This window comes from Molothrus ater, chromosome 3, assembly GCF_012460135.2.
Source record: "Molothrus ater isolate BHLD 08-10-18 breed brown headed cowbird chromosome 3, BPBGC_Mater_1.1, whole genome shotgun sequence".
Classification (NCBI taxonomy): domain Eukaryota; kingdom Metazoa; phylum Chordata; class Aves; order Passeriformes; family Icteridae; genus Molothrus; species Molothrus ater.
This window is the reverse complement of record NC_050480.2, coordinates 99,677,937-99,704,070: the sequence shown is the minus strand read 5'-3', so window position 1 is coordinate 99,704,070 and position 26,134 is coordinate 99,677,937. Positions and strand designations below refer to the sequence as shown.

Sequence of the window (26,134 nt, the reverse complement as noted above, 5' to 3'; positions counted from 1 at the left end):
AGTCTGTTTTAATCAGCACCTAAAATTCTTGAAAAATTCTAGTGGCTAAATTGTCAGTGCTCCCTGTAGATGAAAATTTTATTATTAATTTAATTTAGAAACAAGTAAAAGCAGAAAAGCTCAGAGAAAACCAACATTTTTTAAAAAATGCCAAATGAGCTTGAACAAATCACTGTGCCTAACTCCTAGTAAGCACTGAACTGAAGTGCTTATAATACATTTCATAAATATGTGTTTATGGGCAATGAGAACAAGCATAATTCTGGTGAAAACATCACTCCATAACCCCTCAATAAGAGCGAACATGGCAAACCTCACTTTGGTCTTCTACAGGAACCCTGATGTTGAATTCTGTTCTGTACATTTAACACAAAAAATTCTAGACCAATGTGACATCTTATTAAAAAAAACCCAACAAAATAACAAGTTGTAAATTCTTCCCCTTTGAGACAAAAATGAGACATCAGTTTTCTGAGACTGGGGATGAAGTTCCTCTGTTGGCAGTTACCTCTCCTGGGTAACCTATCTCTATTTTTGTAATCTTAGCTTAGATTTGGCACTGGCTATCCAACAGGCCATCTCTTTCTGGGTCCATAGCACAGTCTGAGAGAGGTCCTCTGTTTATCAGTGTAACTGCTTATTTCACAAAGCCCCCATGCTCAAGTGGGAGATGATTATTAAGCATGGTGCCAACACATGCAGCCTTTATCTGTGCTCCATTTACTGAGAGATGAGGGTGCTTCATGCTGATCATTTTAGTTTTTAACCCATAGAAGAATATGATTCCAACCTGTGTTATTTCTTATTTATATAAACACAGATAATTTGTTGCCTGTTTCAATACTATGGAAAATGATGCATGCATTGCCAGTCTTTTCTTGACTATTGCTTAAAAGGAAACAAATAAGCCCAAATCTGGGTTCACTTTTAAAGCATTAACTTCATTTAAGTCTGCTGTTGAAGCTACAGAGAGTGCAAAATCTGTTGCCCTGGCAAGGGAACTTCCTGTGCTAACAACCAGCTTTCTGCTCATGTCTGGGCTCAGGAGTCTTCAGGAGCTGCTCCAAGTCATCCCTTTAAATCTGCATTGTCACCTGATTTTGAAGCACCTTGTACTCCTTGAGTCTTCATGGGTAATTTCTATGCAAGCACAGTTATGTAAGCACAATATCCTTGTTCCTTGCCTAAATTTCAGTTATCCCTGCTAGGCAGCCTCCAAGGCACACAGCTTTTTATTTTTCAGAGGAAAAAAGTATTCCATCTTGCTTTGTGTCTCCAAATTCCATCTTGAGATTCCAGCCTTTCTAACTTTCTTCGTGCATTTATCTAGTGACTAATTAAGAGGATCCATTTGCTTGTACTGAGGAATTTCTGCCCTAACTGAAGTGTTTGAACTTGTAATTATCTTTAGAAAGTCTTTACTGTACCATCTATGTTCAAAAAGGTTTTATATCTTAAAATGACAAGTTCAGAAGCACATTAGAGGAGATATTCAGAGCATACAAATATAACTGTGGAGATGAGTATTAAATATTACTTTACAGAAGATTAAAGTGCATGGATTGAACTTCCATCTTGGATTAGGATTGTAACCAAAATTTACTGGCTCTGTCTTCTTAAATTTCTTCATATCCCATGAAGACTGGCATTTTTAGGTTGCAGAAACCTCTGAACCTGTATCAACTCCACAGAGGTATGATTAGCAAAGGTAGGTAACAGAAAGCACAGGAAACTGCAGCTGTGTGGGAGGCATTTCCAAAGAGTCTCTGAAAGACAAAAGTGAATTTACTGTTTCAGCAGTGGGAAATCTGCTCCTAAAAGAGGCCTTGAAGAAGAAGTCCATTTCTGTAGCATTGGAGTCCCTGGGTGGGCAAGGATAGGTAGGATTCAAATCTACACAGGCACCCTCAGCCAAATGGCATTTAGCCCTAAATGCAGATGTCTCACTGGCCAGACAGCTGGATGGGGCTAAGACCTCAACAAATCACGTGTGCAATTGGAGGTCCTATAAAGGAGCTGCAGGAATTAACTCAAGGCTGTTTGTCACAGGAACTTGGGAGTGTGTGTCATCTCTGCCTCTGACCCAGACCCCCCATCATGTTACATATTCTTTAAAGGAAAATTAAATATCCACTGTGCAATATGGAAGACTTGGATCTGCAGGTGTTAAGTCATTGCTCAATTTTAGACATTTTTGCACAGGGAAGTTCAAACAAGACATTTTTATTTTGGTCAGGAGATTTCCTGTGCATTATCTCTGCATTATCAAAGAGATAGAAGAGAAGCAAGAAAGCTGACAACACTAATTGGATTGATAAATGTTAGGGAACCCACAAAACCATGATGGGGGAGAGAAGTCTCTTTCAGTAGACTGAAATTAAAAGGGAAAAACTAATAAAAATACCAAACTTTGTCTGTGATCAGAAAAGCCTGCACTTCTCATACAGGACATTCAAAAAACTACTTTGGTCCTACATTCAAAAAACTGCTTTGGTCCTACTTTCTCAAATAGCAGGAGAAGTAGAATCATGGTATTACTTACTGGGATGAATGAAGTGGTGTCATTTTATCCAAAAGCTTGGATCATTCTGTTTAATTGGCATCCCATTCAATTTATTAAATTCAAAGAAGGTTTACAGAGAATATACAGAAACACCTGACCTTTCTCTTATCAGAGTGGGTTACAAAGAAGTCAAATGCATTCTGTGGAGACTGCTGTGTTGAATTTTTGGCCCTGCCAACTCAGCACAGCTATCACAGCTCTCAGAGGATAATCTGGAAATGCACAGTGACTTCAACCCTGTATATTTGTTTCGCTTGAACACAGTGGACAAGAACTCTCTATGGACACTCTCCATGCTTAGTCTGCCATCCCAAGAGCTCCTGAGGAAAGAACTGATATTCTGCAATAATTTGCTGCTGCAGCATCTTACTCTGCTTCAGTTGTGTTGGTCATTCCTATAGCTTGTGCTCTCTCAGAATACTTATGGAGGGTGCAGCATATACCAGTTTCTCCACAACTGTGTTCAAGTTCAGAAAAATATGTAAAAAAAAATTGTTCTTCCCCCCACCCCTCTTATTTCACATATTGACTCTAAGGGAAAAATTATTCTTTTGGGTAATTTGTAGAAAAGTACAGATAGGTGAATGGAGTACTAACAGACTTGCCAACTTATTCCAAAAAAAGGATGCACCTAAACAATATCTGGGCAAATATTCAAAGAAACATAGTAATAATAATGATAATAATAATAAAACAACAGCAACAATAACAGGAGGGGACAATGGAGGAAGACCATGAAGGGTAGAAGGGCAAAGTACAAGGGGTAAAAATTTTATGGCCTGCAGAAACATCAACAGAAGTGATAAGACAAAAATGAAAATGTAGCTACTTGATCTTCAGGCTGAGGTTACAGGATGACAATTAGAAAACCCTGTTTTCAATTTAAGAGGATTTGTTTGATTGTAAGTCACCAGAGACAAAAATTTGTTGCTCGATGCCTTTTAAAACGAAATAAAATTTCAAGGAGAGCTGGATTTGAAATGCAACATTTATTTCTACCTTATAAGGCAGTATTAAAAGAAGTTCCCTTCATATCTTCCTCAATAGCTTTTATATTAGCAAATGCTCATATACTCAAGTGAAAAATTACTGTCATAGAAAAAGGGAAGGAGTTCTTTTAATTTGCTTTGCTCTTTTGAATGTCCAGTGACCTGCAAAACATGGATAAAACCCATTGGTTTATTCACTCGCTAGAAGGTTTTAGAAATATCACTTTTACAGGAATGGTAACTGCTAGAATTGTGAAATTTGGTGATTACTTCAGATGTTAAGAATAAACATTGGTGCCACTGATGTGCCTTATGTATGCTAACAATAGGTACAAAAGTTATTGGACTGCATAATATTCATTTCTAACCTGGAGAAGACAGGATCTTATTTTATGGAAATAACAGAATGAATGGAAATCAGTTAATAGGATTAAACCCACTGTAGAGAGATGTGAAGCATAAAGCCATAGTTAATGACTCGTGATCTCTCTCCCTCTGCCCCGTCAATGCAGTCTCTCTATTCCTCCTTGGTCCATGCAACTCATGTATATTCCTCTCATCTAGCAGTTCATGACCTTGTTTGAGTACTTAGTCTTTTCCTTAAAAACTCAGATGATGGTAAGATTGTTTTTTTTAAACAGCAATGAAATGTACTATACATGTGTGAATCAAATAAAAAATAATAATTCTGAAATGGTAGCTCTATTGACTAAAAAAGTTTATGTAAATCCAATTTTCACATCTTTGTTCCAAGCACTCCAAAAGAAGACATGATGCTTCAACCAGGGTATTATTTTGGCATGCTTACTCCTTCACCTGATTGTCTCTGATCTCTTAATATCTGCATTGTGGTTCAATATCACAAAGAAGAATACGTATTGTTCTTTCCTCAGCTGAGCCACTTGTGGAGTATTTCAGAGTATCTAGATGTGGCACTTGGTGCCATGGTTTAGTTGAGGTGTTTGGGCATGGGTTGGACTCAATGCTCTTGAAGGTCTCTTCCAGCCTAGTGATTCTGTGATTTAGATTGAGACAATACTTCATTATACAAACATAAATCTCTGTGACTTAACTCTTATTTCAAGTGACAACAGAAACTGTTTAAATGTTTCTCATACTAAAAAGATCTCAAATTCCATATTTCCATTATGAGATTCATACCAAACTCTTCCTGAATAAGTAACATATGCACTGTTATTGAATAAAAAGAATTGCATATCTAAATAGAAGGAACTGAAGTATTGTTTTAAAGACAATTGAATCTTAAGTACTGCTTTAAAGATTGTACCACTTTTTAAAATCATACTGTAGCTTATGCAAAATACTGCAATATATTTAAATTCTAAGATTAGAATTAGCATTTCTTTTGGTGATGAAACTCCAGAAAATACACTGATAGATATTTTGATATTAAGTTTTTCTTAGAGATCCTTAGATTTATAAAATATATAAAATTTATAAAATTTATAAAAACCTGGAGGAAAGCAAAACACAGAAGTCAATTCAACCTGTGCTCAAAACCAGTGACTGAAGTTTGCATGCATAGTTAGGAGAGCTCTAGTGTAGTTAATCTACTAACACTGTGCTAAATCTTGGCTTTTCTCAAACTGGAACAAATTTTTAGACTATTCAAATTACTATCACTCGCTTGGCAATAGTGGAATAAAGTTCTGATTTTAAACCCAGAAGAATTTGCTGCAATAGTATTGCTGTGGATGAAATATCACACTATTTTGTCAATATCCTCTCAGCATAATATTATTTGGTGTGATTGCAAAGTAACTATTAAAAATTACATCAAAGACTTGATGGTATCTTTAAAAAGCAGAGTTATTTTTCTGGCAATCCTCTTGCTTGCTTTGCTATTGTCCAAAAGACACAATTTGAGCTGGCAGTGTACTCTTGTGGCCCAGAAGGCCGATGCTGTCCTGGGGTACATCAGGAAGAGCATTGCCCCTCTACTCAGCCCTGGTGAGGCACATCTGGAGTGCTGTGTCCAGTTCTGGGCTCCTCAGTACAGAAGAGACATGGAGCTCCTGGAGTGGGTCCAGTGGAGGGGAGCAAAGACGATTAAGGGATTGGAGCATCTCTCTTACAAGGAAAGGCTGAGGGAGCTGGGCTGGTTGAGCCTTGAGAAGAGCTGACTGAGAGGGGAACTCATCAGTGTCTATCAGTATCTGAAGGGAGGGTGTCAAGAGGATGTTTCCAGGCTGTGCTCAGTGGCGCTGGGCAATACAAGACACAATGGGCAGAAATGGATGCACAGAAATTCCACCGGAATATGAGGAAAAACTTCTTTAATCTTTTAAATCTTTAAAATTTTTGCAGTGACTGAGCACTGGAACAGATTGTCCAGAAAAGTTGTGGAATGTCCCTCACCGGAGATTAAAGAATCGTCTGGACACAAGCCTGTGCAACGTGGTCTAGGATGGGAGAGAAGGGAAGTGGATCAGATGACTCATTGTGGTCTCTGTGATTCTGTGAAATTTCTTCCCTCTCAAACCTGGGCATGTGGCTAAATCAAAGAACATCACGTTTGCTGGAAAGGAAGATGTCAGTACCCTAATCCTTCTGTGAGAGAAGCTGGGATTTGCACTTCAGGAAACTTTCAACCCTACAGAAATGGAGGTCCATGACAAGGGTCTGGCATACAGTGAAAGTCTTCCAGTCACTCATATCCCACTCATTGTCTGGAGATGATTTCTAAAGAAACTGCATTCAGTTTGCCTTGAAGTTTAAGAACAGTCAGAGAGAAGGGGGAATGAGCAAAGCCACGCTCTGCCCAGATTAATGGTTGTCAGTATGCTCATGGACCTGTCAAATGTAACTTTGCAAAGTCTTCTAAGAGCAGGAAGTGGATTTGATATCAAAGGCTACATACAGGCAGCAGCTCTTAACTCATGGCTTATGTAAGTGCATACATATAAGAACAGAAGCCTCTACTTAAACCAGCCAGTCAACAACTCTCTTTCTGAGCTGTAGCGTGTCTCCAGAGATCCTTATTCAATTATTAATGCATCTGCTGCTAATTTCATCATGCAGAGTGTGAATTTGTCTTTCCACGATGAGCTCTAAGGGAAGTTTGTAAGAAATATAGAACTTGTCAGCACGTAAGAGTCAACACATTACTGCTGTGCTGCAGCCATTTATAACAAAACTAAAATGAGCACTCACTTGTTTGGCATTAATTTAATGTCCCACTTAGCTCCTATCAGACGTAAATAGCTGCTTCATCCATTTAAGCATTTCTGTTCCTGCACATAATGAAGTACTCTGTACCTGTCAAGTAAGCAGAATTCATAACTGAAATAAGAAATGGATGAGAAAATTCAATGTTCTAATATTAAGCCTCTAAAGGGGTAGCATCAGACTTTTTTTATGGATTCTGTGAGATTCACCTTTTATTCCATCGTTCAGACACCAGAGATGTGACACACTAGCATGCCAGAAATGTTTCTGAAAGGGATGCCTGTTCAACTTATGGCACAATCAACAAAAGCTGTAGTTGTTGAACACATGCTATTACAAAATAAAATAGTTAACAAACCTGTCGGTATTTAAATATTTTTATGTTATCTATTTTAGAAAAATAAAATTTAATTTTAAACAGCACTCTAGCTGTGATCATATTCTCTAGAGGAAATTTTTATGAGAATGAAGAGAGGTAATGACTACTATTAGTCACTGTCATTAGCATAAAACATTAGAAATGACAATATTTATAACAAGCTATGACATGACAGTTAAAATATGACTTTCTATCCTTTGTGTATGCTTTGACTACAGCTGGTTGCTATTTTCTAAAGTTAAACTGATAGAAGTTTGGTAATGGTATATTTAATAGCATGTTCATCATCAGATCTAATTGTTTTCCACCACAGGGTATGAAGTTTTATGTCCTCTATCAACCCAAAACAAACAGCCCTACTGCTTAATGGCTCTTCAATTAATGTTTATGGTGCTACTTTTATAACCGAAGTTACAAGAAAAAATTATCCAACAAAATCCTTCCAAGAAGCCATTTAAGAAGCTTATGGGGACTTCAAACAATACCAAAAATTACTAAAACATGTATGAGATCCCAAAGCTGAGGATGTGAAATAGAAAACACTAGAATGACATTAGAAAGACATTGGAAAATAGAAATAGAAGACACTGAAAAATTCTTCTAGCACAATTGCCATTGGAGAGGAGAACAGACCTTCATGTTGGGGAATTTGGTTGAGAGACTTCAGGTTGGCCACCTTGCAATTGATGTTGAAACAGAGAAGACCTGGTCACCCCAAGTCATGCACAGCTCAGACTCTGTTGCTCAGATTGCAAACTTATTCCCCTGAGAGTGATTTGCCCTCAGTAACCTAGTTGCTAACCTCCTACCCATAATTCTTTTCCCTATTTAGCAGAGCTCATGCTGATTAAAATGAAAGAACAGTTCAAAGACAGGTTTCTTTTTAACTGCCTTGGTGCATATTAATTTTTGTCTCTCCCTTTTGTACTAAGCCTCTAGAAAGCAATGTAAAACTACTGTAAATGCATTTTCACTGGAGAGCTGCCATTGTTCTAAATTAGGAAAGCAAATGATTTCTGACTTGGAGTGTTAATTGTGCATGGCAGTAAATAGATTAATTTTAAGTTTCCCATGATAGTTCAGACACCCTGACTTCTAGCTTTTAATGATGCATTATGAGCCTTTATTTCTCTGACATCCAGGCAATTAATCACTGACACTCCTCAGTCCCCCAGAGTAGCTGGACACCATTAGACAAGAAAGAATCAGACCTGAGGGGGGTCAACATTTCTTTTCAGGAATTACTTGTTTTTTCACACCATAAACTCTGCTTGGCATTCACTGCAGCAAATATATTTTAATAGAACTGCTGTTATTCTGCCTCTCCTCCCAGTCTCCCCGGAGTTTTTTGTAGCTCAACATGATGTTCAAAAACAGGCAAAAAATGCTCTGTGAAGTTTAAAGGCTGTCAAGCCTTCTTGGCAAATTCCCTCCAAGAGCACAGCTGAGAAATGACAAACCTATCACCTGACTGGCTGGTGTTTAAAGCTGACTGCTTTTGATTAGGAAGCAATGAACCTTCCCTTCTGGAGTTCATTCTGTGTTTTATAAGCACCTATTCACTGAAAATTATGCAGTTGAACTGATTTGAATTTGATTAGCGTAATGCTTCAGTTTTATTATTTGTAGTAAATACAAGGCATCTCTTACAGTTTTTTACATTTAGGAGAATGTCAGGATAGTTAAAGACTTACTTTTACTTCCCATGGATTATTGCTTGGCATTTAAAACAAATCCAAGAATAATATATGCCTGTATTGCAGTTACTCACTTGTGCATTGCTCAGTATGTACTCACACTCTACTTCTCGGTGCTCCAGTGGGAAGAACAGGATGAAGGCAGGACTGCCTATTCAAGGACAAAGTACTGTGTCCCCAGCAGGTGAGTTGAGCTAGAAGTAACTGTGAAATGCAGCAGCTGATGTCTTTAATGGCAAACTCCTGTATTAAATTCTCTGCTGCAGACTCTGATATTTCAACAGGCAGCAGTGAGGAGGAGCAGAGCTGCTACCAGAGGGGCCGGCACTGAGCACTGAATCGCTCCTTCAGTGTCAGCCAGATTCAGGAGCTGCAATGTGAATGCTCTGGGAAGCTTGATACCCTTTTATCTTCTGACAGCCTTTCAATTATATGTCCCTTCATATTATTACATAACTTCCAATGATCTGCACTGTGGACCTCAGTAATAAAAACCCATTTCATGCCAGAAGAACACAACTTCTTTGGTAAGTCAGTTTAGCCCTAGACAGTGGGAGCAGTGCATTTGACCAGAAACAAATGCTGAGTGGAGTCAGATGGTCAGGTCAATAAAAGCTAAAAATAATATTTGACTTTGAGAGAAAAGAGAGTTCAGGACACAGCCTAAAGGCTAGATTCAGCCCTAGCTAAACATTTATCTCTGCATCAATGTTATAAGGAGAGATTAGACATCCAAACTTAGATGCTGCAGAGGAGTTACAGATGTACCTTCAGAACTCACCAGTAAGGACTGGGGGTAACTGAGAGCTTTCCTTATTGCTGGTATGCTCCATAGTGTCTTATGTCTATTAGCTTCAGGCTGAGTATTCTCCAACATTTAATTCTTCCTATCTTGAGAAAAAATGCACATACTTACATAATTTACCTCCTCATTTACTTACTTGTTTTGTAGACCATCATTATAGTGCATGACTACAGCAACATAACCCAGCCATTAGGGATGCTTTTAGAAAAATAAAGGAGGTTCATTTCAGCTGTAATTCCAGCTAACAGGGAAACATTTGTGTGATATATGCATTTTCAGTACTTCCTGAGCTTTCATTACTACTAGCTTCCTGTCTCAAAAATCTGTAACATTTTAATTTCAACAGTGTCTGTATAAAGATGCAAGACAAGAAGTACAAAAAAGCTGGTTTGGGTCAGGACATATTTGCATCTTTTATGCCAGTCATGACTTGAGGTTTTTGAGAACCTGAACCTGAGACTAGTGAAAGCTGCAGGCTGTCAGTACTTCTAAAAACAAAAGTGCACAAATATGGAGAGAAGTGTCTAATCTCTCTTTTAAAAATGTTCAGCGTTATCAACAGAAGTGCTTTCTCCTAAGTAAATCCTATTTCTTTACTAAACAACCAATTTAAAAACAAAGCCTTCAGAGGAAAGAATCAGCAAAAATTACAGAAGTACAGAAAATTCACTTCTGGGAAATTCCATGGGCCAATTTCCACAGGTGAATGAGGTGCATGAGAAGCTCAATGTGAAGCCTTGAATGGTCTGCTCACAGCAGAGCTCTTGTGCATTGGGCTGGGCTTCTCTACACCCACTTTTCAACTTCTTGCTTGACAACAGAGCATTGGGCACAGAACAGGCCCACCTCAAACTCCAAGGCAAGGACTAGCATATGCCTCATGCCTTGTTCTTCTCAGCTCTGCACAATTTAATTAATGATATGACATGACATACACAATCTGTAGCTTTTAATGAAAGCAACGTCCACAACTGAAATTGAAAACTTTGCTCCTTAAATGTTTTGAATTTTGCCCAATCTCAATTACCTGAAAGACAGCTACATAGTCTACACAAGGCATTTAAGAACATTTTCTAAACAGTAGAGGGCATTTCATCTCATTTGGGTTTTTTGACACATAACTGAAAAGTGTTTAAATAGTCCTTTGGACCTGAACTGAGTAACTGAGAATAGATATATGTGTACATATATATATGTGTGTATATATATGTGTGTGTGTGTGTGTGTGTATATACATATATATATATACATATATATACATATGTATATGCGTATATATACACACACATATATATGCAGCTGGAAAACAAAAAAAACCCAGAAAATGCAAGGAAGTAATGGAATTAGATGAATCTTGGTATTTCGCTACAAATTTCTATCTTTTTTCCCCCCTTTAGGAGGGGGAAAAAAATCAGACTTCCCCTTTCTTCCTCTATAGACTTTTGTTAATCTTCTAGAAATATTAAGTAGAGCCTTCCAGCCTTCTGAAATATTTTATCACTTATTAAAAACTGGAGTTACTACTGCAGTTAAAGGAATTACCACTCTCAAGTTTCCAAGAATACTAGGTCATTTGCCTTAGGCAGTCATGATCACCTACTTCCAAGTCCCCCTTGTAAACCATTTTAGGAAATGTGGTATAATGGTTAGGAGTTTGGGCTGTAAGTAAAGGTATTTTGGTTCTGATCAACAATATTCTGTGATCTAGTGCAGTTTCCTCCTTCTTCTTCCATTTGCTATATGCAAAGCAAAAATAATAATAAATAAAAAATATTTCTAAAAGCCTTAGATTACTATTTACAGTGTTAACACACTTAAATATAATCTAAGTAAACCCTTAAGAAAGCTGCATATTTTCACCTATTTCTTTATCTCACTCACAGCCTACATAAAACTGGAGTGTGAATACTGTCACCTAGGCTTTATTTCCAGCTCTAGCCAGGAGACAGAATCTTGAAAAATCCACAGAGTTTTTTCTCCAGTCTAGAGCAGTGTTAGGCTTGAGTAGCTTCTGGCCACATTCTTTTAGCTCTTTCTCTATATAGAAAAAAAATCCATGTCTAAACCAGGGCATAGTTTAAATTTTTATCACCATTTGCAATACTGGAACACAAAATTAGTGTGGGCAGAAAAGCGCCACCCCTTTTTTAAGACAGGGTGACAGGGAGTGGGGTCCCATATGAGGACTTCATGCTGTTCCTCAGGAAATACTTCAGGTCCATTTCTGGTGTGCAGCCAGGAGAAACAAGGGCAGGACTGTGCTTGCACCAGGGTGTAGGAAATGAAGCTGAGTCCAGCTACAGCAGGACTCCACATTAGCTACTGATGCTGATTCTGTGAGCTGAGACCTTCTGGGTGCACTGGCTACCAACAGCAAGTGACAATGGTCCTTTGTTTCATGTGCTCTTTGCTGAAGAAACAAGTTCATTTCTAATAACTAAATGCAATAATTATACTTGTACTTTTTAATAATTATAATTGTACTTTTCTATGACATTTGGATGTATATAAGCTTATTACAGAAAAATACAACTCAGTATTTAGCTTGAAGGATTTAGGAAATGTTAGATTTATAATTTCCAATATAATTACATTATGTTCTTCAGCATATACAAGAGAACACAGCCTTTAACTACAGGACCCCTTACTACCCTTTTCTCCAAGGGAACGAACTCATTCTGGATATAAGATTGAATTAAGTACTTGTATCTGTCCTAAACTCTAATGGTAAGACCCTTTTTTTTTTTCTTTCTCATCCAAATGGTTGCTGCTGTAGTTTTATTTTCTTTCTAACAGATTTTCATTGTGCATAGTTTGTAGCAACAATGGTACAGTAACTGAACAATATAAACCTTAATAAGTGAATTCACAGTAGCTCAAAGAAGATACCAATATTTTCAGAGATGAACAAGTGGAGAACAGAGCAAAAAAAAACCCAGGATCTGCAAAATTTGGTTTTCACATACTGTCTCAAAGGATTGACTTATGCCAAGGGGAGACAATTTCTTCAAGTATTTTTGATGTTCAACACACTGCAAAAATACAGTTTCTTTATTATTGTGTTGCTTCTGTGAGAAGATGATTAACTGATGTATTTCTTTATGACAGAAAAAGTGTAAGAATTTACATACATAATCAAACTGTCCTGTCTCAAAGTAACAAGCATCTCTGCATAAGCTCTTTTACAATGGCAAACAAAATATGAACTAGTTTAAAATAATTCTAATTTTTGCAGACTGATGTGACCTAATTATCTCACATTTTACATAAACTAAAACCATATAGAAAAATACTAGAGCTCACCTTATAGACTGGAAGATCACTCTAAGTCTGAGTGGTGGCATATCCTAGAGAGGGTGGTAATGGTAGGTCCAGAACTCAGGGCTGTGGAGAGTTCCAACCTGAGGCTGTCCTTCAGAAGCAAGTGATTTATTGCAAATGATGTTGAGCACTCTCAATTCCCTGAACACCATTTAAAAGGTACAGTACTTCCCTAAGGCTCCAAAAATCTGAAAATCAAGATAAAGTTGGGTAGACATATTCAATAAAGAACATAAAATTAGTTGTCACATTAATATTTTTGCTTAAATGACCTAAGTAGCTTCACATAGCATCTCTGTGACACAGGGTTATAGTTCTGATGACAGAAGACTCTTGGAAGACATTACCTTCCAAATTCTGCATGCTATGAGATAATGCAGTTACAAAACAGAATGGAATTTGCTATGCAGCTTTAACACATTCCTGTTCTCTGCAAAGCACATGTAGAATGTGACTGCCTGACCTGCTTAGGGTCTCTAAAATGCTGAGTGTGAACAACAGAGCAAAAAAGAGGCAAAGGAATAAACTAAACACTGGTATTTACTTCTTGGTTTGGTTTTGGGGTTTTTTTTTTTCATCATTTTTTAGATACCTCATCTAAATTCTTAATTTTTATACTGCTACAGATATATCAGGTGCTGCCTCAATACCTTTTCTGTACCAGCAATCACCTACTTGAGATGAAGGCTCATAGTCCATGCACAGTAGTATGAGTGTGCTTTTGGCAATGTAATATAAAAAGGAGGTTTGTGGGGGTGAATTTTATGAACATCAACACTCATTATGCAGATATTAAAAGCAGAGTAATTATATCCTTCCAGAGTAAATTAATTCTGAGTGCTGGTATGGATGAGAATGGGAACTTGTAAAAGCAAGTTCAGTTGCAGTTGTGTTTTATTTCCTGATAATATTAACAAAATCAGGCCCATGAAAGACTAATTAAAATAAGTTCTTATTAGAATAAATGAATTGTGAGAGAATTTAAAGATTTAGGTTGAAGAGGGAGGAATGTTTAAAACACATTAATTTCTCTCTTCAGCCAGCCAACATCCAGAGAGTGTTTTAGAGCATCTGGCTTAAGTACTCTGAATTATTTTCTGTAAGCAAAGATTACTCCTACCATGTGTGGGTACTCTAGGTACCTGTAGCAGCAAAAGTGGTTATTTGAAGCTAGGTAATGAATGTGCTCTGTATTTCCCCAAGTGATTCACCAAGGTAATTTCACATAGAAGGAAAAAATTCTGATCAGTGGAGTAGGGGAATATAAACATCTTCTTACAGCTTCTACCAAGTTTACTGAGTTGGCAAACAACAACTTTGTGGATGTCTCATGATATTTCCAAAACAAACAGATTTTCATGAAATCAGAAAATTATTTTTGGGTCACTCAGGGGAATTCCTTATATCCCAAGGAAGTTTATGATACAGGAAACCTCAATTTGTGAATTGTGTAGACCTTTCCATAAACTTGGAAACATTTTTCTTTGATGAAAACTATTAGGTGGATATAAACATCAGGCTTGAAAAATGAATAGTTCAAGTAAGCCAAGCACTGTGAAGTTAATTAGCTATCAGTTACAGGTCAGTGAAATCCAAATTCAGGTCTTGTCATGTATAGATTTGATGTAGTCAGTGTCTGAGTCAAACTTTGTTAGGTTGTTGTTTTTTGTTTTTTTTTTTTTTTTGTTTCAACCATTGAGTTTAAAATGGCTGAGTTATTTTTTTTTATTCTGCTTGATTTCATTCTTAATTAAGGTCACTGAAAGAACAGCTTTTCTATATTTCTTTTATCCTCATTATTTAGTGTGTTTTTTCCTTTATTAAATTTCTGAACTCTATTCAAAACTTTAATTTTTCTTGACAAAATTATGACTTTCGCAGTTGGCTTTCTGCGTCCTGTGTGGTAATAGTACCTCATAAATGTAACTAATTGTTTATTATGTTCCTGAGTTAAAATAAAACATTCAACACTGTTACATTGCCAAGGCTTGCACTTAACTTTAACCAGCATTTTACACAGTCAGGCACAGCTGATGATGACACCTGTAACTGGTGAAAATCAGATCCAAAAAGGCTTTGTACGATCTCAAGACAACAAAACCCACAACATTAGCAGGCTTTTACTTTAAGCAATTTGTCTACCCTCACACAAAACTGCTGATAGAGATGCTGCAACATAATATAATCCATTCCTCTGTTTTAGCCAAACTCAGCTGTTTGTCATTAAACACCCTCCAAATCACTGGGAATGTCTGCCAGTGGTTCTGTGGCTAGGAGCCTATTTGGGCACACAACCCTTTTACATTTCCACAGACATCCACTTGTATATTAGGCAAGACTGCAATTAAAGATATGAGCACTGGGAAAATAAATCTGAGATAGGACCATTCTGGTGTTGCCTAATTTACTAATACAGACAGAGCTTTTGCTTGTTCTGCATATTTCTCCTGACTTCTTCACCATGCACCCCAATCATCTTTTTCTGGGTCTGACAGAAAAAAAAATATTATTTTTTTGAACTGTTCAGCATTTTGACCAAAATCCTCAGGTTGAGCACATACGCATCTTGGAAAATTTACAATCTTGAAAATTCATCATCTTGAAGAGGACACCAGATGTATTTACAGGACATCTTAATGGTAGATAATATGGCCAGCCCTGCCAAAAGTATATTTACAAGAAAAATGGAGGCATGGCAAATTATACTTTACAGCTTGTTCAGAACTCTATCTGTGAGAGCTATGAATGAGTATGATTCACTGAAGTAAGTCCAGATGAAGAATCTGGTATAAAGTGTTATTATACCAAAAAACTATTTGCTTTCTAGATCCTTAAATATAGTCTTATTTTTGGTTGACTCTGTATTACAAAATCAGGTGCCTTATTTCCATTATTTTAGCTAAGCAGACTCCAAAGTAGAAAAACCCAAATGAACTACTCTGAATCTAAAATTATCCCAAAATTGGTATAAAATAAAACTTATGTTATTTCTAAAACTGTCATCACTATAAACTTTAAAAATATGTAGGTTTTTAGGGTCCAGTCCAATGTGCTCAGCGCTATGGGGAGGACATTGGGCATTACCAGGTGTCTCAAGCCCTTATCAGTGTTTTGAGATGTCCTTCTTGCTCATCAAAGACAAACAGCATGAGAAACTTACCATGGCAACAGGTGACACAGCTATAGAGAAATAGGGCTTATAAAGGAATTTGATGAAGATAATAATAACAGGCTTCTTCAGTGTAAATCTGGTACATGTAGGGTTCCTATACACACACATTCTGCTGTGGCTTCATCCAATTGCCTGGTAAAGTCCAGCAGGCACCAAGTGATGACAGCACAACTGCACTGTGGACAAGGGAGTTCAGTTCTCAAAACAAATCCCAGCTCAGAATGTATCCCATGCTTCATTTCCTGATGCAGCTTCTTAACCTCACCTGCTGCTCTGCCAATTGCACTTTATTGCATCACTTTGACCTGCTGAGAGACCTTAGCCAAATCATGCAGCTTCACTGTTTTTCTAATTCTCCATTATAAGGTAGAGATTGAAATAAATACCTGCTGACTTTAGTAAGTATTTTGAGCTCAGTGCAATAATTTTCTTTTAAGCTCTGTAGGTGCTATTTCAGCATTTCAGGACTATGCAGCATTATTGGGATGCCCATAGCTCTTTCAAATGAGCACCAGGTTCCCTGAAGCACGTATCCCACATGCCTCCACAGTCTAATGGGCAACCCACTTTTGCCTCAGATCTGCAATCAAGTTCAGTGATACAAAAAGTATTGTGCTTCCTTCAGAAATTTGATAGTTGTCATGAAAATAAAGTGGTGACTACCATGAACAGATGAACTTGATTGCCAAGTTGAGATTTGAGTGAGCAACAGTGCCAAGCAAGTACCTTCAACTAAATATTTTTCCTGCATGTGGGAAAATTAGTTAGGATAACATGAAAAGTAAAATCTTGATATGGTACTGTATCTAAAGTACTCTTCCTGGATCAAAGTTGTTTCACACTGGTGCTAAGCAGGACCTGGGCTGGAATGATGCAATCCAGTCCTTGACAGCTAAGTGTTGTGTTTGAATTTAATTAAATTAAAAAACTGAATACAGATCACATTCTGAATTGCATCTTCCCTTTTCAGTCCTTGATGTCAGCAAGGATTTTTAGTATATGAAACCTGAGTAACATCTGCAGGATTAAGTTCTCCATCAGAAAGCTACTTTGCTTAACAGGAATTCAATGGAATACAATATTCCTGTCAGTTGTTTGTATCTTTACATCATGACTTCTAAACCAGATATTAAAAAGGTATTAAATACTCAAAATACCATACAGAATAATAAAAAGAACCCTATCAGTTTTAAATACTCAGAGAATGCCACACTAAATTCCTGTACTATTAGCAAATAGCAGCATTTCATTTGAATGACAGTGTCCTTGATTATCTTTTCAGCTAAAATAGGTATATGAAACATTATGTTCTTCTGGGAAGAAGAGAAAAAAAAAATGAAAAATAAATAAAAAAGAAAGAAGCTGCATTGGCAAGACCTTTTCACACCTTTTCACTGAAATTTGCCACTGGTTGTACAGGATTGTTATAAGGTTCAGGAAGATATATAATGAATTATTAGCTGAGCAATGAATGTGGAGTTAAAAGTGAATACAGTAAATCATGATACAAAATATCTGCACAGGTTGTTCTGTGTACTGTGCAGAAGTAAAGAAAGCAGGCCCACCCAGAATTCTGAGTCACAGATGAGCAGCTCAGCAGTTTGCACCTCTGACCTGGTGGTGGTAACTCAGTGTGAAGGTCTTGTAGGGCAAGGGCATGTGACAGAGGTATCCACTGCTGTCCTGTGAGTGAGCCACCCCTCATGAGCTAATGCATCCAGCACAGCAACAACAGAGCCAAACAAGATAGAGGCAGCTATTCCCACACTGTATAATAATATTGTACAACAAGAAACTATACCTCCATTAAATCAACAAAGTATAGAAGCCACAGAAATAAACAAGAAACATTGGTTTCATAATTTATTCTACTCTTATCAGGGTACTGAGGCATTTCTATTTTCCTTGTACATCCAAATGTTGTGAAAAGATATTAGAAAGTTCTGTTTGTTTCCACATAGCAGCTTGAAAAGTTCTTAGGGCACATGCAGGATTAGATGATCAACTGCACATCTTTTTCTTTCATATTTATCTTTTTAATACATGAATGATGACTTATACCATTACAGCATGGATGTGATCTTCTTCCAACAAACCTTCCTTCTGATTTACATATTTGAAATATGTCTGCAATTGCACCTTCAACAAATCTTGCTATTCTCTGGTAAAGCATACTAAGTTTCAAAATTAACTCAATTATTCTAGGAAAGGAGGCATTTATGTCTTTCAAGAACTACCTAACACAGCCTTTTAAAAGGATTTATATAAGAAAAAAAACCTTTGAAACAGTGACATGTTTTTAGTAGAAGTTTAAAAAACTGTATTTCTTATGCTTAAGTTGACAAAAATTGCTTCTCTTTGAGAACGAAGACTTTGTTCCAGATATGTACAATTTAGAGATATACTTCAACATGTTCTGCCAAGATGTAATAAAAATAACTTAGTCCACCAGAGACTGTGAAAGGACAGAAAATCTTTCCTGCACTCATACAGGCAGGCACAGTTCATCTTCAGATTCCATGGTTTCAGAACATAAATACTGTACACAATGTCTCCACCAAAAGATACCAGCATTCTTCAGGAGCAAAGCTCATAAACTGTCTAATGGCTATGTAGATCAGCAAATCTTTCAGTAGGAATCATTTTCCCTAATGTTTCAAATGAATGTTAACATCTGACTGCCAGGGCCAGAAACAGAACCAATTGAAGGAAAAGGAAAGGCTTAATGATTTCAAAGCTTTCTGTCAGGTTCCAATGATAAACAGTAATGACTAGAAAAATTTAATTAGCTAAGAACAGAGTGGATGATGGTGATGATCTCTGCAGCCATAACTGGTTTGAGAAAGTTACCTGTGTGCCTGTTCTATCTCAGCAGACCAGTACAGTAAAATGGAAAATGTGACACTTTTTCTGATAACTCTTGGGTTTTAATAACTGACAGAAGTCATGGAGTGCATCTGAGTTTTTAATGGAGGACAAAAAACTTCAGAAGACATTAGCATTATTTTTCTGTTCAATATTCAAATGTTTTTCAGTTTTTCCGTGAAAATTTTCAGTTTTTCCATGTGATTTTACTTGTTAATTCGGGTTCTTTTTTACTTTGATTAATCTGCTGACAACAGAGGATGACATGAAATAATAACAAATATCATCTTTATTCTTCAGACATTAACTACAGCCAACCTTTCCAATTATAGCCTTTCTTTTTGTGTAAAAACTTTGTAATTTGTAAGTGAAATGATTTTTTTTTAATCCTACCTTGAAAAAGATGCATCTACAAATCAACTCAGTCCTCCTGATCCCTAAAAATCCATAGATTCTGATATAGGGATAAATTGGTTCTTTGTCACTTAGGATTCATTTATAACCTATTCTGTGATTCTGAATTTATGAATATTTTCCCCAAACTGCTTTATCTTCTTGCAGTCTTGAGCCATTTACTGAAGTCCCACAACATTATAAAAGAATTCAGGTAATACTTATTAAAAAAAGCCAAACCTATTTTCTTTAACATCTTTGCTAAGAAGTTGTTAGCAAACAGATTGTTTAAGGAGATTATAATTTTGCTTTGATCTGGTATTTCTTTCACAAAAGAAATTACAGAAGACAACAGGAGAACAATTTTCTGTCAAAAATTGTAGCTATTTAAGAAAATTTAGGAAGAGTTTCTCAGTTGCCCTTTCATTTTACACAGTATTTTTCCATAAACAAAAGGAAATTTACCAGTTAGCTTTACAGAATATGAGTTATCCCTAGGAAGGCTGCATGAAGAACACTGATATCCAGTGCTGTCCCTACTTAACCTTTATACAGTCTCGACTTGCTTCTGCATGTTAATGCAATACAATATGGAAAATGTTCTAGGGCTTCCTTTCCTTAATGGATCACAGGCTTCTTTCATTCACTGTCAAAGATTTTTTTTCTCCAATGTTTAGCTAATTTGATGATTCTCCTTTACCTCCGTTTATAATTTTGTAGCTGCAATATTTGAATCTTGCAAGACTTTGGTCTTAGAAAGACAGTTCACAAAACAACACTGCTACTGTCAAACATGAAGGAAATACATCATTATTGTAGACCAAACAGGTTTTTATTTGAACACAAAACATTGGTTACTTGTTCTTGATTTTAACCTTCAGATAATAATCCTGGATGATATTTCATGAGGACTACCATAAATCCATATTGAAATAATAAGCCTTTCAACGGGTGCATTCATAGATGTTAATTATCCTGATCTAATGGTAACTTGGGGACTTGACTCAGTTCTTGCTATGCAGCTCAGTAGCTCAGTCCTGGCTGTGGTTTGGCAGGTCCCTGGCGATACAGACACAGCCCCTTCCATCCTGCCATGCTCACTCCCAAGGTCTGCACACCCATTTCCTCAGAGCTACCACAGACACAGTGACGTGCTCCTCATGCCCTCTCTCCCCATCACTAACATCAGTGTCAGGCAGTTTGGAAGTCAACACATGTCTAAATAAAGTGGAGTAATTGTAGCTGGGCTATGGAAGGGGTGTGGAGTAAGGGGGTAGAGATCTCTTGGCTTTATGGCTGTAGCTCCATCACTCTGAATGGAGGTTGAGAACCTCATTAAGCTACAAAACCATTGCCAATATCCTCTGTGGTGAGGTCAGATACACTGTGCTTCCTGAGGCTCTTCATTTATTCATAGGAAGATTTAAGATCTTTGTTTAAACACTCTAAGCCAAATAGGAAGGAGTTATATGACTGGTATTTCATTTTCTAATAAAAGTTGCTGCTCTAGAAATACCTATTTTTTTCAGTTAGAATGGCTCTTGAATACATGCAACAAGGCGGCTAAACAAAATAGAATTTGTTGATTTAACTACTAAAGAAGTGGAAAAAACTATATAGCACTACTGTCTTCTAAAGATCAAACTGTTCTATATATGAGGACAACACAGACAAACAAAAAAATGTTAGAAATATTTGAACAAAAATTTTGCACTTTTAACTTCTCTTTTCCAGCGTTTCTCACTTATTTATTTTGGGACTTTATATTGCTTTCTTCTTTGTATTACAAGCAAAACTAAACTAATTGGTAAATGAGTTAAGCCAGACAAAATGTTTGGTTGGTGGCAAGTGTCTTGGAGTGATCTGTAGCATGAGTGAAATTACATGTTTTCTGGTGGTGCACATAAGTTTTCAGGACCTCAGAATTGTGGCTGACCTGATGGTGGATGTGTGGAATGTGTCACAGCTTTTCATGGAAGACCTGAAGACAGCTGTTAATTAGAATAATCAGACTCTCTTGTTACTCTCTCAAAAATTAATACATTTTATGTTTTTCTTAAGGCATAGTTGATTAACTGCAAGGCTTTTTCAGAAACAGTAGTGAAATATACTTTTAGTTAGCACTGAACAGCACATGCAGTCTTGGGTAATTTTTCACACTATTTTCCTGAAAATCAATAGAAAAAATGTTTGCATAAACAGTTGTTTGCTTGCACTGACTTAACCTACTTTTTCAAAATAATTCTTATGTAAGAATATTTCACAATCCATCATTTTACTGACATTTTCTGCCATTTTTTAAATTTAGACAATAATGGCTGCAAAGTAAACTTGGAGACAGGAATATTAAAGGACACTACTCTGCTATAAAGCTTTATTTATTGAAGTCCATCCTCAAGGAGTTCACAGTAGTTACCCTCACATAAAAATGTGATGCACAACTGAGAAATTAATTCCATCTACTTTGCTCTGGATCTCATTTACATCAAGTAAGACCTGCTCACAGCTTTGTGTTATTAATCATTTCAGCAAGGCATAGAAGAATTTCCTGGAATAGTTATGTAGTATAATCTGTAACACACAATAATCTATAATCACAGTTATACCAGCATAAAACTATTTATAGCAATGGAAAGTATTTTTCTCTTCTGTAGAGATATATACTGACCAAAGCAAATTAGTGTAACTACATGCAAGGTGGGTAGGTGGAAGATTTTCCTACAGTGGTACACTCACACTGATGTGACTGTAATATGGAGACAAACCTTAATGCCATACTATAGCACTTTGGTCTGTAGGGTGGTTGTAGCACATCAATAAAAACAATTTATAAAGATCTTGAGACAACTCTTTGGAGAAGAAAATTAAACCCTTTATATCTTGTTATACAATACACTTTGTGGTTTGTAAGTAACTGTTGAATACCACCAAACCTGGAAAATGTTACATCATCCAGACCACAGTCATGGGAAAAGATGCCAGAGTAATAAATGTGTTTAGGATTGTGTATTTGTGTGATCTTATGCAGTTAAGAATGATGACAAGAATTTGTACTTTTTGTATTGTGATTAGGTTCACACTTCTGAGTCCATGGACAAAGTTGTAACTGAGCTGAATTTTTTTTGTTTCCAGCAATGACATTTCTCTTCAGTCAAAAATCTCAAATATAAACTGAAGTCTATTTAAGAACCTTTATGTTTAAATGTATATAACAGAGAAATATAAGTAATGACTCCATTCATGCCATTGCATAGTAATACCTGAATGTCCCTGCCATTCTGAAGATTAAAAAAAGAAAACAAAGCATAAAAATAAATAACAAACTTCCTGTCTCTATACAGATACAATTTTCATAGGAAGAAATGTAAAATATTTTCAGAAGCAAAGGCAATCTAGCGTTGCATTTTTCTTTGCTATGTGACTAGCCAAAATGTAGGCATGCTTTTAATAAACAGAAGCTCCTGTTTTTAGCAACAGCAGTTATAAAGTACACCATCTTAATATTTACTAAAAGGCTAGATGACAAGACTTTTTTTATTAGAATGAAGAGCATCATAACACACACGTAAATGTTTTGATAGCCATTATACCATGATCACTATGCTGATATGCAGAGAAACATTGCTGGAAAGACATTTATTTTAAAACTGCAGCTGAATACATTTTGTGTTTTAGTAAAAACAAATGCAGAGATAAAACAGGAAATAGGAAAACCCCCTGAGATGCAGCAGAGCTTACCTGACCACTTCCCAGCAGATCTGCTGCTTAGCTGTCCAGTGCCTGTGAGTCCCTGAAATAGTGAGATAGAATAAACTCAATGTAACCATCATGTAGCCTACTAAATTCACTTTAACACTTCAAAGGACAAAACATACTCATCATAAACTATTCAAACAGAGCTAGCATGCAACTCCAGCTGCAAGAGATTTTGTTCACAAACTGAACAGCAATCGGCCTGTACTTTAGTTGCATCAAAAAAGTAAACCAATCACATTGACAAAAAGCCACTGTAAACAAAAAGACTGTACTGAAAGGATTAACAGTTTTGGCATCCCTACCATCAAGTCTTCTGTTCTTTTTTTTTTCTTCATCAAAATTTAGGTTATATATTTGTTGTTAGCAAGAGTTGCATTACTATTATTGTTAATTTTAGTTCTGTTTATTACCTTGAGGGTTATATATTGTAGAATAATTTTGTTGTCACTAGTTAATGTTAATTAGTTGTTTTAATAGCCTATATACCTATTTGTTATCTTTTGGTAGGTTTACTTTTTTAACTATCAGTAACTTAATAACTGAGAATATTTTACATTACTGTTGCATACTCAAAATTACAGAGTTACTATTAGTGTTACCTGTTTAACGTTTAGTCATCCTTTGAGTCCTGCGACATATTTCCTTAACAATCATCAGCCATCAAGTCTGATAGTCTCAAAAGAAATATCAGCCCTCTAAACTGCCTTCAAGGGCGGTGATATTTAGCACTGAAAATTACAAATAAAGTTTTTGAAGTTGAGTACCAACAGCTGGGCAGTGACACTGATGATTTGTTTATCAAGACAAATTGTTATATACTACGAAAAATGCAGTCAACGCACTCTTCTGAGTGAAAACAAATAGGTGAATCTATGCAATGCTTACATGTTGAATGGGATATTTAATGTGCGGGGAAACTCAAAGGTTGAAGAACTAGCATTTAGACAGTCTAACAGTGGTAAGTGGTATTCTTACCTCTTTAAACTCCATTACATTCTCACGAGAGACATGCTAATACAAACAAGTCAATCAGAGTTTGTGTTTAGCAAGATCAAGCTTAAAGGATAGTTTAAAATCCATTTATTGTTCTAAAGCATTTTTTTCCATTAACATGTTATACATTAGTGGATACTAACCATGATTCATGTAACAGTTTAGTTTGTTAACTTTTATATTATTTAACAACCAGAAGTTATTAATACAACTTTTAAAGTCTTACACAAAAAATCTTAAAACAGGCTTGGGTTCATTTTTGTAATTTTTATATAAAAACATTTTAGGCATCTCTTGAAAAAGAAATAAAGCAGGCATTTAAAGCTAGAAAACAAGTAATTCCAAATTTAGTTTGTTACAAAAGGTTTCAGCTTTATTGACAAATTATGGCAAACATATTTGACAAAATTATGGTTTCCTATTTAGAGAAGCTTACACATGGAACTTTAAGTGATTTTTTTTAACAAATACAGGTTAAAACACTGAACAACTTCAGTTAGCTACATACATACAGTAGCTGCTTGTTTTCAACCCCATTAAAACAGCATTTAAAATTAAATTTACAAACTTAATATCGAGCATCTTAATCTAAACTAACATATATTAAAAAAGACAGGTTAAAACATCTTATCTACAGCTTGATTATTGTCTGGCTCAAAAAAAAAAAAATCATATTACAGTCTTTCAGCAACCCTAAACAGAAACTCAGCCTTAACTAGAATGTAGAGAGACTCAAGAGCTGTAACAGTGTCATGCTTTTTAGATACACACAGCAATGAATACAACCAACAGAACATCATCTTTGAATAGTTTATAGACAATGTTTGCCAAAGGTTTTTTGTCTCTGTTTTTTTTAAGTCCGTGTTATAAAATAATACTAATGCCAATGTCACGCCAATGTTATAGGAAATACAAGTAGTACATAGGATAATAATGAGCAGTAATTCCTAGGATAGAAAAGAAATGGACTATTACTTGTCTTGTTGCTGTTTATGTGGAGACCACAGGCTATTAATTGTCTTTGAGATGAGGTCACAGATGAGGAGGGCCTTCAATATCTACCATAGGGGTGTTCCCTGTATCCCCCTCTGGCTGACCTTGGAGGTGGTGCCTTTAGGCTGGAACGGGTCGTGGCCCATTCTTCTTGTGCTAAAAACAGAAGAGAAAAACAAGGTTTGTAAATATCTAAAATTGAAAGAACAAAGGGATGCCACTGCTAATGGCTGTCAAAATTCTTGAGGGTTCTGGCTGAAAGCTTTAGAAAACGAAATAAGGACGGTGTTATTATCCACTTCTTTATCCTCCCACAGAAAAACTTACAGAAAACTAACCTACTTCTCTACACAGGAAACCTGTCTATCTTAGGAAGGAAAAAAAGCCTCACTCCTTCACTTTCAGCAGAGAATGAATAACTACTGTGTTGGCGGTACAGTCAGCTCTGGAAAAATCACTGCATCAGTCTGCCAGTTCAGAATTTATTTGATGTTTTGAGTTTCTAGTATTTAAGCTAAAGCTGAAATTTGAACAGCATTTAATGCAGTTGGTATGGTAACAAGATGAGGAGTTGAATCATGAAAAGATAAGAAAGATATGTTTGATTTTTAACTTCCATTTGAGACCAAAAGAAAGAAAATAGTGGAAGAAAAATGTGTAGAAGTGAAGCTAGAGGAGATTTTACTTTGCAGTATCTTTAGAACACTTTTTCACATTTAGCAAATCAAATATGCTCAAGAAGAATAAGCTAAAAACTGTAAGTCTAGTTCAGTTTTTACATTCTGTCTACAAATCTTCATATTCCTCCCTGACATGATATTTCTGGAATTTAAGCCTCCCAAAAGCACAATCTGTAAACTCCCAACAGTCCTGGTCCAGCAGTTGAACACAAAATCTGAATTGTCTCCTAAATCAGCCAGTGAGTCATCAAATGATTTCTGGTTTTGTCTTCCACTGACTTCAACTGATCATATTTAGAGTGATTAAAATGGAAATGCACAAGCTGCAGTGTATTGGAT

The 26,134-nt window shown here is 36.3% G+C and overlaps 1 protein-coding gene across 9 annotated transcripts in view; it reads right to left on the bottom strand.

Annotated features, from left to right (window-relative positions):
• The window catches only part of KHDRBS2 (KH RNA binding domain containing, signal transduction associated 2), a 339,493-nt gene that overhangs the window by 8,951 nt on the left and 304,408 nt on the right, over positions 1 to 26,134 (bottom strand). Inside the window, exons 9-13 of one of the 9 annotated variants that reach the window (XR_008508260.1) lie at positions 25,098 to 25,271; positions 23,112 to 23,163; positions 12,926 to 16,291; positions 9,759 to 9,820; positions 6,727 to 6,831 (exon numbers count right to left, since the gene is read on the bottom strand). Coding sequence is in view for 1 of the 9 variants with exons in the window: in XM_036379472.1 (XP_036235365.1) it covers positions 25,174 to 25,271 (98 nt within the window). In the remaining 8 variants the exon portion in view is untranslated. Of the gene's footprint in view, positions 1 to 6,726; positions 6,832 to 9,598; positions 9,709 to 9,758; positions 9,821 to 12,925; positions 16,292 to 23,111; positions 23,164 to 24,186; positions 25,272 to 26,134 lie in introns of those variants that run through there. The other 8 variants (XR_004979862.2, XR_004979864.2, XR_004979865.2 and 5 more) reach the window with 8 other exon arrangements.